At 42.1% G+C, this 19,319-nt stretch overlaps 1 protein-coding gene across 1 annotated transcript; it reads left to right on the top strand.

Moving 5' to 3' along the window:
* The first annotated feature begins 6,034 nt into the window (after positions 1-6,034).
* On the top strand, positions 6,035-7,486 carry LOC124702054 (protein SRG1-like). The gene is made up of 4 exons (XM_047234152.1): positions 6,035-6,145; positions 6,238-6,497; positions 6,593-6,932; positions 7,244-7,486. The coding sequence occupies exons 2-4, from the start codon at positions 6,268-6,270 to the stop codon at positions 7,484-7,486; spliced, it is 813 nt and encodes a 270-aa protein (XP_047090108.1). The 5' UTR covers positions 6,035-6,145; positions 6,238-6,267.
* The last annotated feature ends 11,833 nt before the right edge of the window (positions 7,487-19,319 follow it).

Raw genomic sequence — 19,319 nt, 5'->3', positions numbered from 1 at the left:
GCAGCCACGCGTCCAGGGTCGCCGCCCTAGAAGTGGAGCACGTCGAAACCGGTGGCCACCACCTCAGCCGCCACCGCCGGTTGCCGCCTCCATCATCCCCCGGGCACTTTGGCGCCGGGGCCTGCCGCCACAGTGGCCAGCGCCGAAGGCAGCAGCGGTGGGAGAGAAGACGCGGAGGGAGGCAGCGGTGGTGGACGGGTCTTGGTCCCCCGGTGGCGCCATGGGGAGCGCCACGGGAGGAAGGGGTCCTCGGTACAAAATACATGGGTATGTTCATCATATCATTCACCTAATGGTTCGGATCTCCGTGTAGAACACTCCGTTGGGCCGCGCCTAGATGGCGCGGTACCCCGAGCTCGAACGGCGACACAATGGCATGGCAGTGGCGCGGAAATGGAAGCGGGCGCGGGAGTGGGAACGGAAACGGCAGCGCGGGAGCGGAAGCGTTGGCGCGGGAGCGAAAGCGCTGAATGTTCACGCGGTTGGTAGGGCACATTATAGGGCGCGCTCAGCGGCACATGAAAGAAAGCACCCATGTCGCCACTTTTCCCGCGCGCGCATGCTTTAGCAACGCGCGGGCTTCCGCGCACAAACATAGCAGTTATTTTAGCGACGCCGCTTGTTTGCATTTCCGGTTCGGACATGGCATTTTTGCTCTGATGTGCATGTGCTCCCTTTCTTGAAATGCATTTTGAACATACTTAAACATATCAAAAAATAAAAAAAGGTCGCATGTATATCTCCACATCCTAAGTGACAACGAAGTTGTTTCACCAAAATTCGACCTTTTATGCAGTACGTGTAAAAAAAAAACTTCGATGCAAAAATAAGGCATTTCTGGTGATATTTTTTATCCTTTTTACACAGGCTACAAAAAATGATGATTTTCAGTTAAACTTTGCATGCGCACATAGAATGTGTACATAGACATACCAATTTTTTCTCTGAACTTTTTAACAATTCAAAATTTATTTTTGGATAAAGGGAGGCACCTGAGATCAGATTTGCATTTCCGGTTCTTCTTATGCTATCTTCTTTTTGAACAATGAATGAAAACGTCCGATATGCACGAGGATGGTGGCCATGTTTTTTTTTTTTTTGAACATAAAGGATGGTGGCCATGTTTTCCTTGCATATATGCCTCAAAGCGTCGCATGTTTTTTTTTTTTTGCCAGAGTCCAAAGTGTCGCAAGTTAACCAGTTGATCTGTCGTTGTTAAGGGACCCGCAACCTCTCCAAACACAATGACAAATCAAAAGGAAAAAAGATGTCGCCAGTAAGTGCAATGTTTGTTGACAATCTGTGCACGTATCTACAGGTTGCTAGTGTTTGTCAAGGGAAAATTTATTTTCTGAAAAGAAGACAAAAGGCTTACCATTTTTATTGATAGTGAAGAAGTTATATAAATATAATGGGCCTGATTGGTTGCTCACAGTCCGTTTTCTTGCTTCCAGACAAAAAACCGAGCGTTTAACAGCACACAACAAAAAGTTTGTCTACGTGTCACGGTTTTAAAGTCCTAGATGCGAGAAAAGTTGGCCCAAGAAGAACGCTGGATTCAGCTGTTTTTCGACGACCAGGCTATGGCGAGCAGAAAAGTGGATCTCCGTGACTAAAGTTACACTACAGGAATGAACGCATACGCCGACGGCCAGCTGCCCTCGGCGTAGCCACGTCTGGCCCTCGGCGTAGGCTACGCCGACGGCAGCCCTCGGCGTATAGCGTCGGCGTTTAGGTCCCTCGGCATAGACAATATTGCCGTCGGCGTAGCCCGGCCGTCGGCGTAGCCCGGCCGTCGGTCACCCATCCTCACACTACTCCAACCTCAGCACGCTTAACTTCTTGGTTCCATTCGGATGAGCTTCCCTTAAAGAATTGACTCCTTGCTGATAATAATAGCCTATCAACCCTATTATCCCTTGGACCGTGATGTCACAACTCATTATTTTTGAATTCCAAACAATTACTTAAGTAAAAAATAATTAATATATAAGTAACAATGATTAATAATATTGAATTCAAATAACAATAAAATTATTTTATTTTTTTGTCTTTTTCTATTTAATATGGAACAATTAATATCTTTAAATCGGAAAATTGAAATTCCACAAATAATATGTCTAAATCGATAAGAAAAATGAGAGGAATCTAAATATAACATCCATATCATCATTTGAACCTAAAAATTAGAGGAATCCAAATATGACGCCCAATTTGCCATGTGGCCAAAACGGCGCCCTCGGGAGATGCGAAATGGCCGTATCGGGAGGGTTGGTGCACCGTTCGCCAACATGCTAAACGGACAAAAATTAGCACATAAAGTGATGTGTTATAGACCTAAAAACATTTTTTGCGGAATTTATTGAGCGATGGAAAGTGTACCCCTAGTTCAAATTCGGTCAGTTTCCAGCGGATTCGGCGGGACACCGCAGGAAGCCGCATGGATTTCCTGATAGCTAGCGTGTACATATGGCATGTGATATATGATGCGGAGGCGGTGTCCTACCACTACGCGGAGGTCTCGCGTAATACTAAAATGCGTCCCCTGTAGCTGCTTCACAAAAAAAAAACCGTTTTGGCATCCCGAAAATGAAAAAACCATCACCCATGGGTCGGATTGGAAATCCGCTCCCGGGGCCTTGCTTCCCATCCCAGGGACCACGCACGTGCCAAATATGGCCTCGTTCCGACAAACTATGTGGTGTCACGGGTCGTTTCCTACTCATTTGCCCTAAAAGCCATAGAATTCCGGACGTGATAGCCCTGTTTGTGAAGGGTTTTCCAAATAATTGCCATATCCTAATTCCGACTTTTGGAGTGGCTACTAGGACACATAAAATGACGCCATGCGGCTCCGCGGGATTTTCTGACTTCGTTTAAATTGCCATTTGGCCAAAACGGGCCCCCACGGAGATGCGGTATGGCCGTACCGGGCGCGCTGGTGTCCCCGTTTGCCATCGCGCTAAACGGAAAAAATTCGCACATAAAGTGATATGTCCTAGACCTAAAAACATTTTCCCCGGAATTTATTGAGCGACGGAAAGTGTATCCCTAGTTCAAATCATGTCACTTTCCAGCGGATTCGGCGGGACACCGCAGGAAGCCGCATGGATTCCCAGATAGCTAGCGCGTACATATGGCATGTGATATATGGTGCGGAGGCGGTGTCCTACCACTACGCGGAGGTCTTGCGTAATACTAAAATGCGTCCCATGTAGCTGCTTCACAAAAAAAAACCCGTTTTGGCACCCCGAAAATGAAAAAACCATCACCCATGGGTCGGATTGGAAATCCACTCCCGGAGCCTTGCTTCCCATCCCAGGGACCACGCACGTGCAAAATATGGCCTCGTTCCGACAAACTATGTGGTGTCACGGGCCATTTCCTACTCATTTGCCCTAAAAGCCATAGAACTCCGGACGTGATAGCCCTGTTTGTGAAGGGTTTTCCAAAATAATTGGTGTATCCCAATTCAATCTTTTGGAGTGGTTACTAAGACACATAAAATGATGCCATGCGGCTCCGTGAGATTTTTTGACTTCGTTTAAATTGCCATCTGACTAAAACGGGAACCTGAGGACATATAAGAAAGTGATAGAATTGTTTCTATATTAACATGGTACTGTACATGATTCAAATATGCATGATTTTGACATGAACGGATAGATGATGTTTTTATGAACATTTTGATACCTCATACGTATTTTTCTGACATCATATGAATTAGTTATGATTTTTACAAATTAGACAAATTTGAAAAATGGCTACGGCCGTCGGCGTAGCCCTGTCTACGCCTAGGGCCAAAGATATGCCGAGGGCTGCCCTCGGCGTAGACCTCGCTACGCCGACGGCCGCGCTACGTCGAGGGCCGGATGAGGAGGCTGGCCAGGCCAGGCCATACGCCGAGGGCCCCGACTTTTGGCCGTCGGCGTATAAAAGGCCCTCGGCGTATCGCGCCATTCCTGTAGTGTTATAGACCATATGAGGTAGCCTTACCATTAATCTGCATCATTTTAATCCTTTTCAATTTATAAAACAGTTGGTCGGTTTGAAATATGTTGAATACGGAAAAATGGGTATTGATGTGATGAATCAATTTCATTGAACGATTCCTGGTTTCGTGGAGTATTTGAATGGCAAGTTCGTATTCCTTTTGAAGCTTTTTTTTGGCCAAATTTAGTCAAAAAAAATTGCAACCGTTCGTGCGATTCCAAATTCCTTCAAGGAGTAGCTTCATCTCACTGTTGCGCATGACTTTTGTGTTCATAGTTTTCCATTTTGACATTCACATACGAGTACATCTATATCTTCCTAGTATACTGTATGTAGTTGTATATCTACTCGTTTACAAATGTTAAAACCGAAAACTTTGAACACGAAAATAGTACGAGATGGTGAGGTGAAGCTACTTCCCGAAAGAATTTTGAAATGGTTGACCGTGTGTGAGAATTTGACAAAACTCGTCCACAAAAGACTTAAAAAGGAACATAAAACCGAGTTTGAAACACTCGACGAAAAAACAAACCGATGACGCGAATGAAATCATAACATCGAGCTGTATCTTTTTCCTGTAGACCTTATCTTCGATTAATGGTTACGATAATTAGAATTAGAGGTGATTATGATTATATTAGTTTAGTTAATCACAATTCTCCTCAACGTGGAGCCTACCAATCATACTGTATCTCGCTTCTCTAACCAAACCCAAATAAAACTGTTAACTTCCAAACGTAGTACCAGAGTTGGTTCAAGTCAAATTTCCACTCAAACGGTAGCTAGTGGGCCAAATTGCATGCTACGGAACAAAATGCGCAAACCCAATGCGAGAAAGCTATGACCCACTGTGTAGGATAATTTTTAGGACTTTGAAACAGGGCCTACTCTCCTGGACTTAAATTTCCCGAAAAAGACGCACCGGCTAAACTCCAAGCTCTTGCCTTATCCTTGAGGAAAAAATAATTATTTTTGTACATTTTGAAATGTAATTGAACAATAAAAAACATTGCGTCCTTGTATATTTGGTCCTGCCTATTGAAAACTTTTCAAGCGTATTAGCGCCTACCTATAAACTCTGCAAAGATGCTCAGTCTGTAGCACATAGTACAAAATTATAAGTCACACTTCCAGCACTCTAGATCATGCATTTATCAACCGTTGATCCAATGAAAATAAACTATATTTACACCTCACCATACTTGAGTGCACTTCAGGTTTAAGCTTTAAACTCGTAAAAACCTAACCATTTTAACACAAGTACGTTAAGCTACTTCATTGTTGCGCGCCTATGTGCCAGCGTGGCTAGCACCACTTCATTTTTTAATTTATAAAGATACAAGAAAATTATTTATCAGAGTTTCAAGAATTTGAAGTTCTGAATATTTTTAAGATCAACTGTTTTATTTCTTTGGAATTTGATTTTTGAAACCATATCATGTATTATGTTTTTGGCTTTGTTGATGATATCTTGGCACGACAGCCCAAAGATGTTTTTTTAATGTTGTGTAAATAGTCGAGAGTTAAATTTGTTAGATTTTTCAGTTTCTCTGGGGGAGAATTCGAGTTTATATAGGAGCTGTGTTACAGTGGTTGGGATGAATCAAAAGTACTTTCATTACTAATGCCGCATATTTTTTTTACCGTTGATGCAAGACTATTACAATAGTTGCGCTTTTGGTACCGCAGTGTGCAGATTAAGGCATAATCAACTAATATTATTATGTTTAGATAATCAAGTCAAATAATCAAGCTGGAATTGTCATCTTCTCGTATTTTGTTTCTAATCCGTCTGTGAATAAGAATATAAGGCAAGCTCGCATGTTTCATGTTTAAAATATGCAGTGTGTGGTGATAAAATGGCACTCAAACAATAACTGACCATACAAACAGATCACCGCCTGCACCAAGCAACATGGAAGTAACAACAGAAGAAGCAGCGAGGCCAACGCCGCTACTCGTGCAGGAACTCACCGGCGACGTGCCAGGCCGATATGTCGTGCGGCAGCTGCAGGACCGCCCTTCCATCGGCGCAGCCACCGCGCCCATCCCCGTCATCGATGTCGGCCTCCTATGCCAGCAAAACACTGGCGCCGGCGTCGAAGAGGCGGCCAAACTGCGGTCGGCGCTGGAGTCTTGGGGCCTTTTCTTGGTAAACGTTAACGAGTCTGTCCCAACAATCTCGGCCACTTGCTCCTTCCTCACATGAACGTGCTACCTGTGTATTCGGCCAATTCCATGCAGGTAACCAACCATGGTGTGGAGCCCTCTCTGATGGACGCCATGATGAGCGCGTCGAGAGAATTCTTCCGGCAACCGATCGATGAGAAGCGGAGATATACTGATCTCGTCGACGGCGAGCGTTTTGAGGATCACCTGGAAGGGTACGGAAGCGAGCAGCTCACGTCCAAGGACCAAACCTCACTCGACTGGTCCGACCGTTTGTACCTCAAAGTGGAACCGCAAGGCGAGCGAAGCCTCCGCCTCTGGCCTGAATCTTTCAGGTCAAATAACCAATCGTATCAATCCTACGACCATTAATTTTCAAAACGTACAGCCTGAATCTGTATTAACGTTCATAGCATGCATTTATATGCAGGGATGTCCTGCATGAATACTCCGTTCAATGCAGCCTGGTGAAGGAAAGACTGGTCTCGGCAATGGCGAGGCTCCTGGGGCTCGACGAGGATCACTTTCTCGCCGAAGAACCTGACGATCGGGCTACCACCTATGCTAGAATCATCTACTACCCTCCGTGCCCGAGACCCGACCTTGTCCTTGGCGTCAAGCCTCACTCTGACGCAACACTTATCACGATTCTCATGGCCAACGACCACGATGTTGGTGGACTGCAAGTTCTCAGAGACGACGACTGGTATAACGTCCTGGCAACCCTGGCCCCTCACGCCTTGCTGATCAGCGTAGGAGACATGATGGAGGTACGATACATTGCATTGGTGGTAGTAGTAGCAATGTACTACCTCCGTTAGAGATTATAAAACCAGCACATATTATTAGGTCGTATTACGTATATATTACAAAATATATATCATTAAAATGTTTAGATTCTACTTTTCAAGATATAATTTATGTCGTAAAATTTATATTATGTTAGTTAAATTGACGATCTAAAGATATATGATGGCCTTAAAATCTCTAACGGAGGAAGTAGAGTATAGTATGTATTTAATTTCTATTTGGCGAGGAATTTGACTTGTAATATATCATTTTTCAATTTGTGCCTGACAAGATAATGAGCAACGGGATCTTTAAGAGCCCGGTGCACCGGGTCGTGACAAATGCAAGTAAAGGGAGGACGTCGGTGGTGATGTTTTATGGGCCAGATCTTGACAAGGAGATAGGGCCGGCAGATCAGCTGATTGACAATAGGCGGCCGGCGCGGTACAAGAGAGTGAAAGTGAAGGACTACGTCCATGGGCTCTTTCAGAATTTTTCTCGCGGAGCAAGAGTTATAGACACAGTGCGGATCTAAGCTAACGGCGTGTAAACGCATGTTTTCATGTAAATCATGTGGTTCTTAAATTGAGAAATGGAAATAGACACGGTGTGGATCTAAAGACAATGGTAAAAAATAAACATGGTTTAATGTAAATCATCCTATTCATATACGGGAAATATTGAAATAAAAAATATTCATGTAAAGATTCTTATTATCTAAATATGAATTTCATGTTTAAATGGTGAAGTGGGCGTTCCTACTCTTCCTTTTTCCTCTTCATTGGTTCTTCATTTGCTTCCTCATATATTTCCTCTTGTTGGCATATGTCTTCCCTCTAGATCCTTTTTCAAGTTAACTCTCACCAGTAGCGCCCCTTCGCATTATACACCCTTCTAGCGATTGATAGAGGAGTCCAGCGGGTAAAACCCGAACAACAGATGGTGGAGATGTCTCGATAAAGGAACAATGCCATGCAGACATCAAGCCAACAACGTCTTGTCAGTATTGTGTGTACTAGGCTTCTCCTCTCAAAAATCAGAGTCCTCATATGGGTGGGTGTCCCGGATTATCCTAGATGTCCAGATATATATACTTCAAGTTCCGTGCAGCAAACACCTACATTGCAAAGAACTACTTTAGTGTATTTTTCTATTCAGTGCAGGAATCACCTTTCAAAGTCTACAATGGCATGCGTGCATCAAGCGGCACAACAGCGGCTCGTTTGTGTGTTCAGTGGTGAAATTCACTGAAGGAAAAACTAGGCCATGGGCCACTTAGCTCAACCATAACACCGAGGAGTGAGATAAATTGGCCCATGAAAGAAAAAATATATTATGCTCTTCTTTGGGTTGTCCTGCCTAACAAACTATATGAAGTCGCTAGTGTGTGTCCAACGCTTTTCCTCCACCCTACCTTGTAACCTCGGTGATGTAACTCTCAATTCTCATACTAGTGTGTGGGTTTGCGTTGCATAGTTGTCGAGTTGGAGGTCCAAACAACGATGTGTTGGTGGCTGCTAGCCCACGTGGTTTCCTTTTCGTGATAGCTCCAAGTAGCGTCGTTCAATGGTGTTGTAGCTAGGCAAGATGACTGTATGCAGTAAGAGCGGTGGTTCAATGGCCACAACCTATATTACCTACGATGCGAGAGGACAAGTAAGCGATAGTGCAAATGGCGGCATCAACGTATTCTCAACAAAAGCCATGTGATTTTCTAAGTGAAACCCCATGGTTAGCATATCTAGCTATATTAGGCAGTGTGGCGTATGTGCTTGATGGCGTGTAACTCACACGTTCGTTGGGAACCCCAAGAGGAAGGTATGATGCGCACAGCAGCAAGTTTTCCCTCAGAAAGAAACCAAGGTTTATCGAACCAGGAGGAGCCAAGAAGCACGTTGAAGGTTGATGGCGGCGGGATGTAGTGCGGCGCAACACCAGAGAGTCCGGCGCCAACGTGGAACCTGCACAACACAACCAAAGTACTTTGCCCCAACGAAACAGCGAGGTTGTCAATCTCACCGGCTTGCTGTAACAAAGGATTAGATGTATAGTGTGGATGATGATTGTTTGCAGAGAATAGTAAAGAACAATTATTGCAGCAGATTTGTATTTCAGATGTAAAAGAATGGACCGGGGTCCACAGTTCACTAGAGTTGTCTCTCCCATAAGATAGCATGTTGGGTGAACAAATTACAGTCGGGCAATTGACAAATAGAGAGGGCATAACAATGCACATACATGATATGATGAATATTGTGAGATTTAATTGGGCATTACGACAAAGTACATAGACCGCTATCCGACATGCATCTATACCTAAAAAGTCCACCTTCGAGGTTATCATCCGAACCCCTTCCGGTATTAAGTTGCAAAACAACGGACAATTGCATTAAGTATGGTGCGTAATATAATCAATAACTACATCCTCGGACATAGCATCAATGTTTTATCCCTAGTGGCAACAACACATCCACAACCTTAGAACTTTCCGTCACTGTCCCAGATTTAATGGAGGCATGAACCCACTATCGAGCATAAATACTCCCTCTTGGAGTTAAGAGCAAAAACTTGGCCAGAGCCTCTACTAATAACGGAGAGCATGCAAGATCATAAACAACACATAGGTAATAGATTGATAATCAAAATAACATAGTATTCTCTATCCATCGGATCCCGACAAACACAACATATAGAATTACGGATAGATGATCTTGATCATGTTTGGCAGCTCGGAAGATCCGACAATGAAGCACATGAGGAGAAGACAACCATCTAGCTACCGCTATGGACCCATAGTCCAGGGGTGAACTACTCACTCATCACTCCGGAGGCGACCATGGCGGTGAAGAGTCCTCCGGGAGATGAATCCCCTCTCCGGCAGGGTGCCGGAGGTGATCTCCAGAATCTCCCGAGATGGGATTGGCGGCGGCGGCGTCTCATTAAGGTTTTCCGTATCGTGGCTCTCGGTACTAGGGGTTTCGCGACGAAAGCTTTAAGTAGGCGGAAGGGCAACGCGGGGGGCCACACGAGGGCCCCACACACCAGGGCCACGCGGCCAGGGGCTGGGCCGCGCCGCCCTGTTGTGGCGGCGCCTCGTGGCCCCACTTCCTTTCCCCTCGGTCTTCCGGAAGCTTCGTGCAAAAATAGGACCACGGGCGTTGATTTCGTCCAATTCCGAGAATATTTCTTTACTAGGATTTCGGAAACCAAAAACAGCAGAAAACAGCAACTGGCTCTTCGGCATCTTGTTAATAGGTTAGTGCCGGAAAATGCATAAATACGACATATAATGTGTATAAAACATGTAGATATCATCAATATTGTGGCATGGAACATAAGAAATTATCGATACGTCGGAGACGTATCAGCATCCCCAAGCTTAGTTCCTGCTCGTCCCGAGCAGGTAAATGATAACACAGATAATTTCTGGAGTGACATGCCATCATAACCTTGATCATACTATTGTAAACATATGTAATGAATGCAGCGATCAAAACAATGGTAATGACATGAGTAAACAACTGAATCATAAAGCAAAGACTTTTCATGAATAGTACTTAAAGACAAGCATCAATAAGTCTTGCATAAGAGTTAACTCATAAAGCAATAAATCAAAGTAAAGGTATTGAAACAACACAAAGGAAGATTAAGTTTCAGCGGTTGCTTTCAACTTATAACATGTGTATCTCATGGATAATTGTCAACATAGAGTAATATAACAAGTGCAATATGCAAGTATGTAGGAATCAATGCACGAGTTCACACAAGTGTTTGCTTCTTGAGGTGGAGAGAGATAGGTGAACTGACTCAACATAAAAGTAAAAGAAAGGTCCTTCAAAGAGGAAAGCATCGATTGCTATATTTGTGCTAGAGCTTTTATTTTGAAAACAAGAAACAATTTTGTCAACGGTAGTAATAGAGCACATGTATTATGTAAATTATATCTTACAAGTTGCAAGCCTCATGCATAGTATACTAATAGTGCCCGCACCTTGTCCTAATTAGCTTGGACTACCGGATCATCGCAATACACATGTTTTAACCAAGTGTCACAAAGGGGTACCTCCATGCCGCTCTGTACAAAGGTCTAAGGAGAAAGCTCGCATTTTGGATTTCTCGCTTTTGATTATTCTCAACTTAGACATCCATACCGGGACAACATGGACAACGAGATAATGGACTCCTCTTTAATGCATAAGCATGTGGCAACAATTAGTGTTCTCATATGAGATTGAGGATATATGTCCAAAACTGAAACTTCCACCATGATTCATGGCTTTAGTTAGCGGCCCAATGTTCTTCTCTAACAATATGCATGCTCCAACCATTAAGGTGGTAGATCTCTCTTACTTCGGACAAGACGGACATGCATAGCAACTCACATGATATTCAACAAAGAATAGTTGATGGCGTCCCCAGAAACATGGTTATCGCACAACAAGCAACTTAATAAGAGATAAAGTGCATAAGTACATATTCAATACCACAATAGTTTTTAGGCTATTTGTCCCATGAGCTATATATTGTAAAGGTAAAGAATGGAAATTTTAAAGGTAGCACTCAAGCAATTTACTTTGGAATGGCGGAGAAATACCATGTAGTAGGTAGGTATGGTGGACACAAATGGCATAGTGGTTGGCTCAAGGATTTTGGATGCATGAGAAGTATTCCCTCTCGATACAAGGTTTAGGCTAGCAAGGTTATTTGAAACAAACACAAGGATGAACCGGTGCAGAAAAACTCACATAAAAGACATATTGTAAACATTATAAGACTCTACACCGTCTTCCTTGTTGTTCAAAACTCAATACTAGAAATTATCTAGACCTTAGAGAGACCAAATATGCAAACCAAATTAGCAAGCTCTAGGTGTTTCTTCATTAATGGGTGCAAAGTATATGATGCAAGAGCTTAAACATGAGCACAACAATTGCCAAGTATCAAATTATTCAAGACATTTTAGAATTACTACATGTAGCATTTCCCGATTCCAACCATATAACAATTTAACGAAGAAGATTCAACCTTCGCCATGAATACTATGAGTAAAGCCTAAGGACATACTTGTCCATATGCAACAGCGGAGCGTGTCTCTTGCTGGCGCAAAGTTGACGTGGGAGTTAGAGATCTCTGTTGTGTAACTTTTCTTCAGGTCCCCGGCAACGGTGCCAGAAATTTGCTTGATGCGTGTAGTTGACACGTCCGTTGGGAACCCCAAGAGGAAGGTGTGATGCGCACAGCGGCAAGTTTCCCTCGATAAGAAACCAAGGTTTAATCGAACCGAGTAGGAGTCAAGAAGCACGTTGAAGGTTGATGGCGGCGGGATGTAGTGCGGCGCAACACCGGAGATTCCGGCGCCAACGTGGAACCCGCACAACACAACCAAAGTACTTTTGCCCCAACGAAACAGGTGAGGTTGTCAATCTCACCGGCTTGCTGTAACAAAGGATTAACCGTATTGTGTGGAAGATGATTGTTTGCAGAGAAAACAAGTAAAACAAGTATTGCAGTAGATTTGTATTTCAGTATTAAAAGAATGGACCGGGGTCCACAGTTCACTAGAGGTGTCTCTCCCATAAGATAAAAGCATGTTGGGTGAACAAATTACGGTCGGGCAATTGACAAATAGAGAGGGCATAACAATGCACATACATGACATGATAAGTATAGTGAGATTTAATTGGGCATTACGACAAAGTACATAGACCGCCATCCAACTGCATCTATGCCTAAAAAGTCCACCTTCAGAGTTATCGTCCGAACCCCTCCAGTATTAAGTTGCTAACAACGGACAATTGCATTAAGTATGGTGCGTAATGTAATCAACAACTACATCCTCGAACATAGCGCCAATGTTTTATCCCTAGTGGCAACAAGCACAACACAACCTTAGAACTTTCCGTCATCTGTCCCGGTGTCAATGCAGGCATGAACCCACTATCGAGCATAAATACTCCCTCTTGGAGTTAAAAGTAAAAACTTGGCCAGAGCCTCTACTAGTAACGGAGAGCATGCAAGATCATAAACAACACATATGTAATAACTTGATAATTAACATGACATGGTATTCTCTATCCATCGGATCCCGACAAACACAACATAGAGTATTACGGATAGATGATCTTGATCATGTTAGGCAGCTCACAAGATCCAACAATGAAGCACAATGAGGAGAAGACAACCATCTAGCTACTGCTATGGACCCATAGTCCAGGGGTGAACTACTCACTCATCACTCCGGAGGCGACCATGGCGGTGTAGAGTCCTCCGGCGAGATGAATCCCCTCTCCGGCGAGGGTGCCGGAGGAGATCTCCGGAATCCCCGAGATGGGATCGGCGGCGGCGGCGTCTCGGTAAGGTTTTCCGTATCGTGGTTTTTCGCCTCGGGGTTTCGCGACGGAGGCTTTAAGTAGGCGGAAGGGCAGAGTCGGGGGCTCGACGAGGGGCCACACCATAGGGCGGCGCGGGCCCCCTAGGCCGCGCCGCCTTGTGGTGTCGCCACCTCGTGGCCCCACTTCGTATGTTCTTCGGTCTTCCGGAAGCTCCGTGGAAAAATAGGCCCCCGGGTCTTCGTTTCGTCCAATTCCGAGAATATTTCGTTACTAGGATTTCGAAACCAAAAACAGCAGAAAACGAGAAGCGGCACTTCGGCATCTTGTTAATAGGTTAGTTCCGGAAAATGCACGAATATGACATAAAGTGTGCATAAAACATGTAGGTATCATCAATAATATGGCATAGAACATAAGAAATTATCGATACGTCGGAGACGTATCAAGCATCCCCAAGCTTAGTTACGCTCGTCCGAGCAGGTAAAACGATAATAAAGATAATTTCTGAAGTGATATGCCATCATAACCTTGATCATACTATTTGTAAACATATGTAGTGAATGCAGCGATCAAAACAATGGTAATGACATGAGTAAACAAGTGAATCATAAAGCAAAGACTTTTCATGAATAGTACTTCAAGACAAGTATTAATAAGTCTTGCATAAGAGTTAACTCATAAAGCAATAAATCAAAGTAAAGGTATTGAAGCAACACAAAGGAAGATTAAGTTTCAGTGGTTGCTTTCAACTTGTAACATGTATATCTCATGGATAGTTGTCAACATAGAGTAATATAACAAGTACAATATGCAAGTATGTAGGAATCAATGCACAGTTCACACAAGTGTTTGTTTCTTGAGGTGGAGAGAGATAGGTGAACTGACTCAACATAAAAGTAAAAAGAATGGTCCTTCAAAGAGGAAAGCATCGATTGCTATATTTGTGCTAGAGCTTTTATTTTGAAAACATGAAACAATTTTGTCAACGGTAGTAATAAAGCATATGACTTATGTACATTATATCTTACAAGTTGCAAGTCTCATGCATAGTATACTAATAGTGCCCGCACCTTGTCCTAATTAACTTGGACTACCGGATCTTTGCAATGCACATGTTTTGACCAAGTGTCACAATGGGGTACCTCCATGCCGCCTGTACAAAGGTCTAAGGAGAAAGCTCGCATTTTGGATTTCTCGCTTTTGATTATTCTCAACTTAGACATCCATACCGGGACAACATGGACAACGAGATAATGGACTCCTCTTTAATGCATAAGCATGTGGCAACAATTATTATTCTCATATGAGATTGAGGATGTATGTCCAAACTGAAACTTCCACCATGAATCATGGCTTTAGTTAGCGGCCCAAAGTTCTTCTCTAACAGTATGCATGCTCCAACCATAAAGGTGGTAGATCTCTCTTGCTTCAAACAAGACGGACATGCATAGCAACTCACATGATATTCAACAAAGAATAGTTGATGGCGTCCCCAGAAGCATGGTTATCGCACAACAAGCAACTTAATAAGAGATAAAGTGCATAAGTACATATTCAATACCACAATAGTTTTTAAGCTATTTGTCCCATGAGCTATATATTGCAAAGGTGAATGACGGAATTTTAAAGGTAGCACTCAAGCAATTTACTTTGGAATGGCGAATAAATACCATGTAGTAGGTAGGTATGGTGGACACAAATGGCATAGTGGTTGGCTCAAGTATTTTGGATGCATGAGAAGTATTCCCTCTCGATACAAGGTTTAGGCTAGCAAGGTTATTTGAAACAAACACAAGGATGAACGGTACAGCAAAACTCACATAAAAGACATATGGTAAACATTATAAGACTCCATACCGTCTTCCTTGTTGTTCAAAACTCAATACTAGATGTTATCTAGACTCTAGAGAAACCAAATATGCAAACCAAATTAGCAAGCTCTAAGTATTTCTTCATTAATGGGTGCAAAGTATATGATGCAAGAGCTTAAACATGAGCACAACAATTGCCAAGTATCAAATTATCCAAGACATTTTAGAGTTACTACATGTAGCATTTTCCAATTCCAACCATATAACAATTTAACGAAGATGAAACTTCGCCATGAATACTATGAGTAGAGCCTAAGGACATATTTGTCACATATGCCTACAGCGGAGCGTGTCTCTCTCCCATAAAGTGAATGCTAGGATCCATTTTATTCAAACAAAACAAAAAACAAAAACAAACCGACGCTCCAAGCAAAGTGCATAAGATGTGACGGAATAAAAATATAGTTTCGGGGGAGGAACCTGATAATGTTGTCGATGAAGAAGGGGATGCCTTGGGCATCCCCAAGCTTAGACGCTTGAGTCTTCTTAGAATATGCAGGGGTGAACCACCGGGGCATCCCCAAGCTTAGAGCTTTCACTCTCCTTGATCATATTGCATCATACTCCTCTCTTGATCCTTGAAAACTTCCTCCACACCAAACTCGAAACAACTCATTAGAGGGTTAGTGCATAATAAAAATTCACATGTTCAGAGGTGACACAATCATTCTTAACACTTCTGGACATTGCATAAAGCTACTGGACATTAATGGATCAAAGAAATTCATCCAACATAGCAAAAGAGGCAATGCGAAATAAAAGACAGAATCTGTCAAAACAGAACAGTCCGTAAAGATGGATTTTATTAGGCCACCAGACTTGCTCAAACGAAAATGCTCAAATTGAATGAAAGTTGCGTACATATCTGAGGATCATGCTCGTAAATTGGCTTAATTTTCTGAGCTACCTACAGGGAGATAGACCCAGATTCGTGACAGACAAAGAAATCTGGAACTGCGCAAGTAATCCAAATCTAGTACTTACTTTTCTATCAAAGACTTTACTTGGCACAACAAAACATAAAACTAAGATAAGGAGAGGTTGCTACAGTAGTAAACAACTTCCAAGACACAAATATAAAACAAAAATACTGGAGTAAAAACATGGGTTGTCTCCCATAAGCGCTTTTCTTTAACGCCTTTCAGCTAGGCGCAGAAAGTGTATCTCAAGTAACATCAAGAGATGAAGCATCAACATCATAATTTATTCTAATAATAGAATCATAAGGTACCTTCATTCTCTTTCTAGGGAAGTGTTCCATACCTTTCTTGAGAGGAAATTGATATTTAATATTACCTTCCTTCATATCAATAGTAGCACCAACGGTTCGAAGAAAAGGTCTTCCCAATATAATGGGACAAGATGCATTGCATTCAATATCCAAGACAACAAAATCAACGGGGACAAGGTTATTGTTAACCATAATATGAACATTATCAACTTTCCCCAAAGGTTTCTTTTTAGCATTATCAGCGAGATTAACATCCGGATAACAATTTTTCAATGGTGGCAAGTCAAGCATATCATAGACTTTTTAGGCATAACGAAATACTTGCACCAAGATCACATAAAGCATTACAATCAAAATCTTTGACTCTCATTTTAATGATGGGCTCCCAACCATCCTCTAGCTTTCTAGGAATAGAAGTTTCAAGTTTTAGTTTCTCTTCTCTAGCTTTTATGAGAGCATTTGTAATATGTTTTGTGAAAGCCAAGTTTATAGCGCTAGCATTAGGACTTTTAGCAAGTTTTTGCAAGAACTTTATAACTTCAGAGATGTGGCAATCATCAAAATCTAAATCATTACAATCTAAAGCAATGGGATTATCATCCCCAAGGTTGGAAAAAATTTCAGCAGTTTTATCACAAGCGGTTTCAGCGGTTTTAGCGAGTTTCGGGTAATTTTGCGCGCTTTGCACTAGGAGTAGAAACATTGCCAACACCAATTATTTTACCATTGATAGTAGGAGGTGCAGCAACATGTGAATCATTAGCATTGCTAGTGGTGGTAATAGTCCAAACTTTAGCTACATTTTCCTTTTTAGCTAGTTTTTCATTTTCTTCTCTATCCCACCTAGCACGCAGTTCAGCCATTAATCTTATATTCTCATTAATTCTAACTTGGATGGCATTTGCTGTAGTAACAATTTCATTTTCAATATCATCAGGTTTAGCAGCCATTTTATTAATTAAAGAAGATTGTGACGCAGACATGTATGGGATTCGGGTTTCAGCATTTGCAAGTTTAGTTTGCAAACCAGAAATCTCCATATTCAAATTTTCAAGTTGATTTCCTATATTCTTTAACAAGGCAGATTGATCATTCATAGTTTTAGTAAACAATTTATTTTGCTCATATTGTGATTGCATAAAGCTCTTCGTGGATCTTTCAATTTCTAACACCTTTTCCTCATTAGGCGAAACATATCTACCATAAGAGTTATTATTAGCAGGATTCGGCCTAGAATTTTGAGCAACCAATGAAGCTAACGGAATATTATTAGGATCAACATTAGTCCTACCATTAACAAGCATAGACATAATAGCATCAATCTTATCACTCAAGGAAGAGGTTTCTTCAACAGAATTTACCTTCTTACCTTGTGGAGCTCTTTCCGTGTGCCATTCGGAGTAATTAACCATCATATTATCAAGGAGCTTTGTTGCTTCACCAAGAGTGATGGACATAAAGGTACCTCCAGCAGCTGAATCCAATAAATTCCGTGAAGAAAAATTTAGTCCTGCATAGAAGGTTTGGATGATCATCCAAGTAGTCAGTCCATGGGTTGGGAAATTTTTAACCAAAGATTTCATTCTTTCCCAAGCTTGAGCAACATGTTCATTATCTAATTGTTTAAAATTCATTATGCTACTCCTCAAAGATATAATTTTAGCAGGGGGATAATATCTACCAATAAAAGCATCCTTGCATTTAGTCCAGGAATCAATACTATTCTTAGGCAGAGATAGCAACCAATCTTTAGCTCTTCCTCTTAATGAGAAAGGAAACAATTTTAATTTTATAATGTCACCATCTACATCTTTATATTTTTGCATTTCACATAATTCAACAAAATTATTGAGATGGGCAGCAGCATCATCAGAACTAACACCAGAAAATTGCTCTTGCATAACAAGATTAAGTAAAGCAGGTTTAATTTCAAAGAATTCTGCTGTAGTAGCAGGTGGAGCAATAGGTGTGCATAAGAAATCATTATTATTTGTGCTAGTGAAGTCACACAACTTAGTATTTTCAGGGGTAGCCATTTTAGCAATAGTAAATAAAGCAAACTAGATAAAGTAAATGCAAGTAACTAATTTTTTTGTATTTTTGATATAGCAAACAAGACAGTAAATAAAGGAAAACTAGCAACTAATTTTTTTGTGTTTTGATATAATGCAACAAACAAAGTAGTAAATAAAATAAAGCAAGACAAAAACAAAGTAAAGAGATTGAGAAGTGGAGACTCCCCTTGCAGCGTGTCTTGATCTCCCCGGCAACGGCGCCAGAAATTTGTTGCTGGCGCAAAGTTGACGTGGGAGTTAGAGATCTCTGTTGTGTAACTTTTCTTCAGGTCCCCGGCAACGGCGCCATAAATTTGCTTGATGCGTGTAGTTGACACGTCCGTTGGGAACCCCAAGAGGAAGGTGTGATGCGCACAGCGGCAAGTTTCCCTCAGTAAGAAACCAAGGTTTAATCGAACCAGTAGGAGTCAAGAAGCACGTTGAAGGTTGATGGCGGCGGGATGTAGTGCGACGCAACACCAGAGATTCCGGCGCCAACGTGGAACCTGCACAACACAACCAAAGTACTTTGCCCCAACGAAACGAGTGAGGTTGTCAATCTCACCGGCTTGCTGTAACAAAGGATTAACCGTATTGTGTGGAAGATGATTGTTTGCAGAGAAAACGAGTAAAACAAGTATTGCGAGTAGATTTGTATTTCAGTATTAAAAGAATGGACCGGGGTCCACAGTTCACTAGAGGTGTCTCTCCCATAAGATAAAAGCATGTTGGGTGAACAAATTACAGTCGGGCAATTGACAAATAGAGAGGGCATAACAATGCACATACATGTCATGATAAGTATAGTGAGATTTAATTGGGCATTACGACAAAGTACATAGACCGCCATCCAACTGCATCTATGCCTAAAAGTCCACCT

This window comes from Lolium rigidum, chromosome 3 (genome assembly GCF_022539505.1).
Source record: "Lolium rigidum isolate FL_2022 chromosome 3, APGP_CSIRO_Lrig_0.1, whole genome shotgun sequence".
NCBI classification, from domain to species: Eukaryota; Viridiplantae; Streptophyta; class Magnoliopsida; order Poales; family Poaceae; genus Lolium; species Lolium rigidum.
This window is presented reverse-complemented; position numbering and strand designations above follow the sequence as displayed.

Excerpts from the sequence above, each read along its gene's own strand:
- LOC124702054 (XM_047234152.1), top strand. The coding sequence starts at position 6,268 with ATGGACGCCATGATGAGCGCGTCGAGAGAATTCTTCCGGCAACCGATC. Across the intron at positions 6,498-6,592 it reads CTCTGGCCTGAATCTTTCAG|GGATGTCCTGCATGAATACT; the intron begins GTCAAATAACCA and ends ATTTATATGCAG. Across the intron at positions 6,933-7,243 it reads GCGTAGGAGACATGATGGAG|ATAATGAGCAACGGGATCTT; the intron begins GTACGATACATT and ends GTGCCTGACAAG.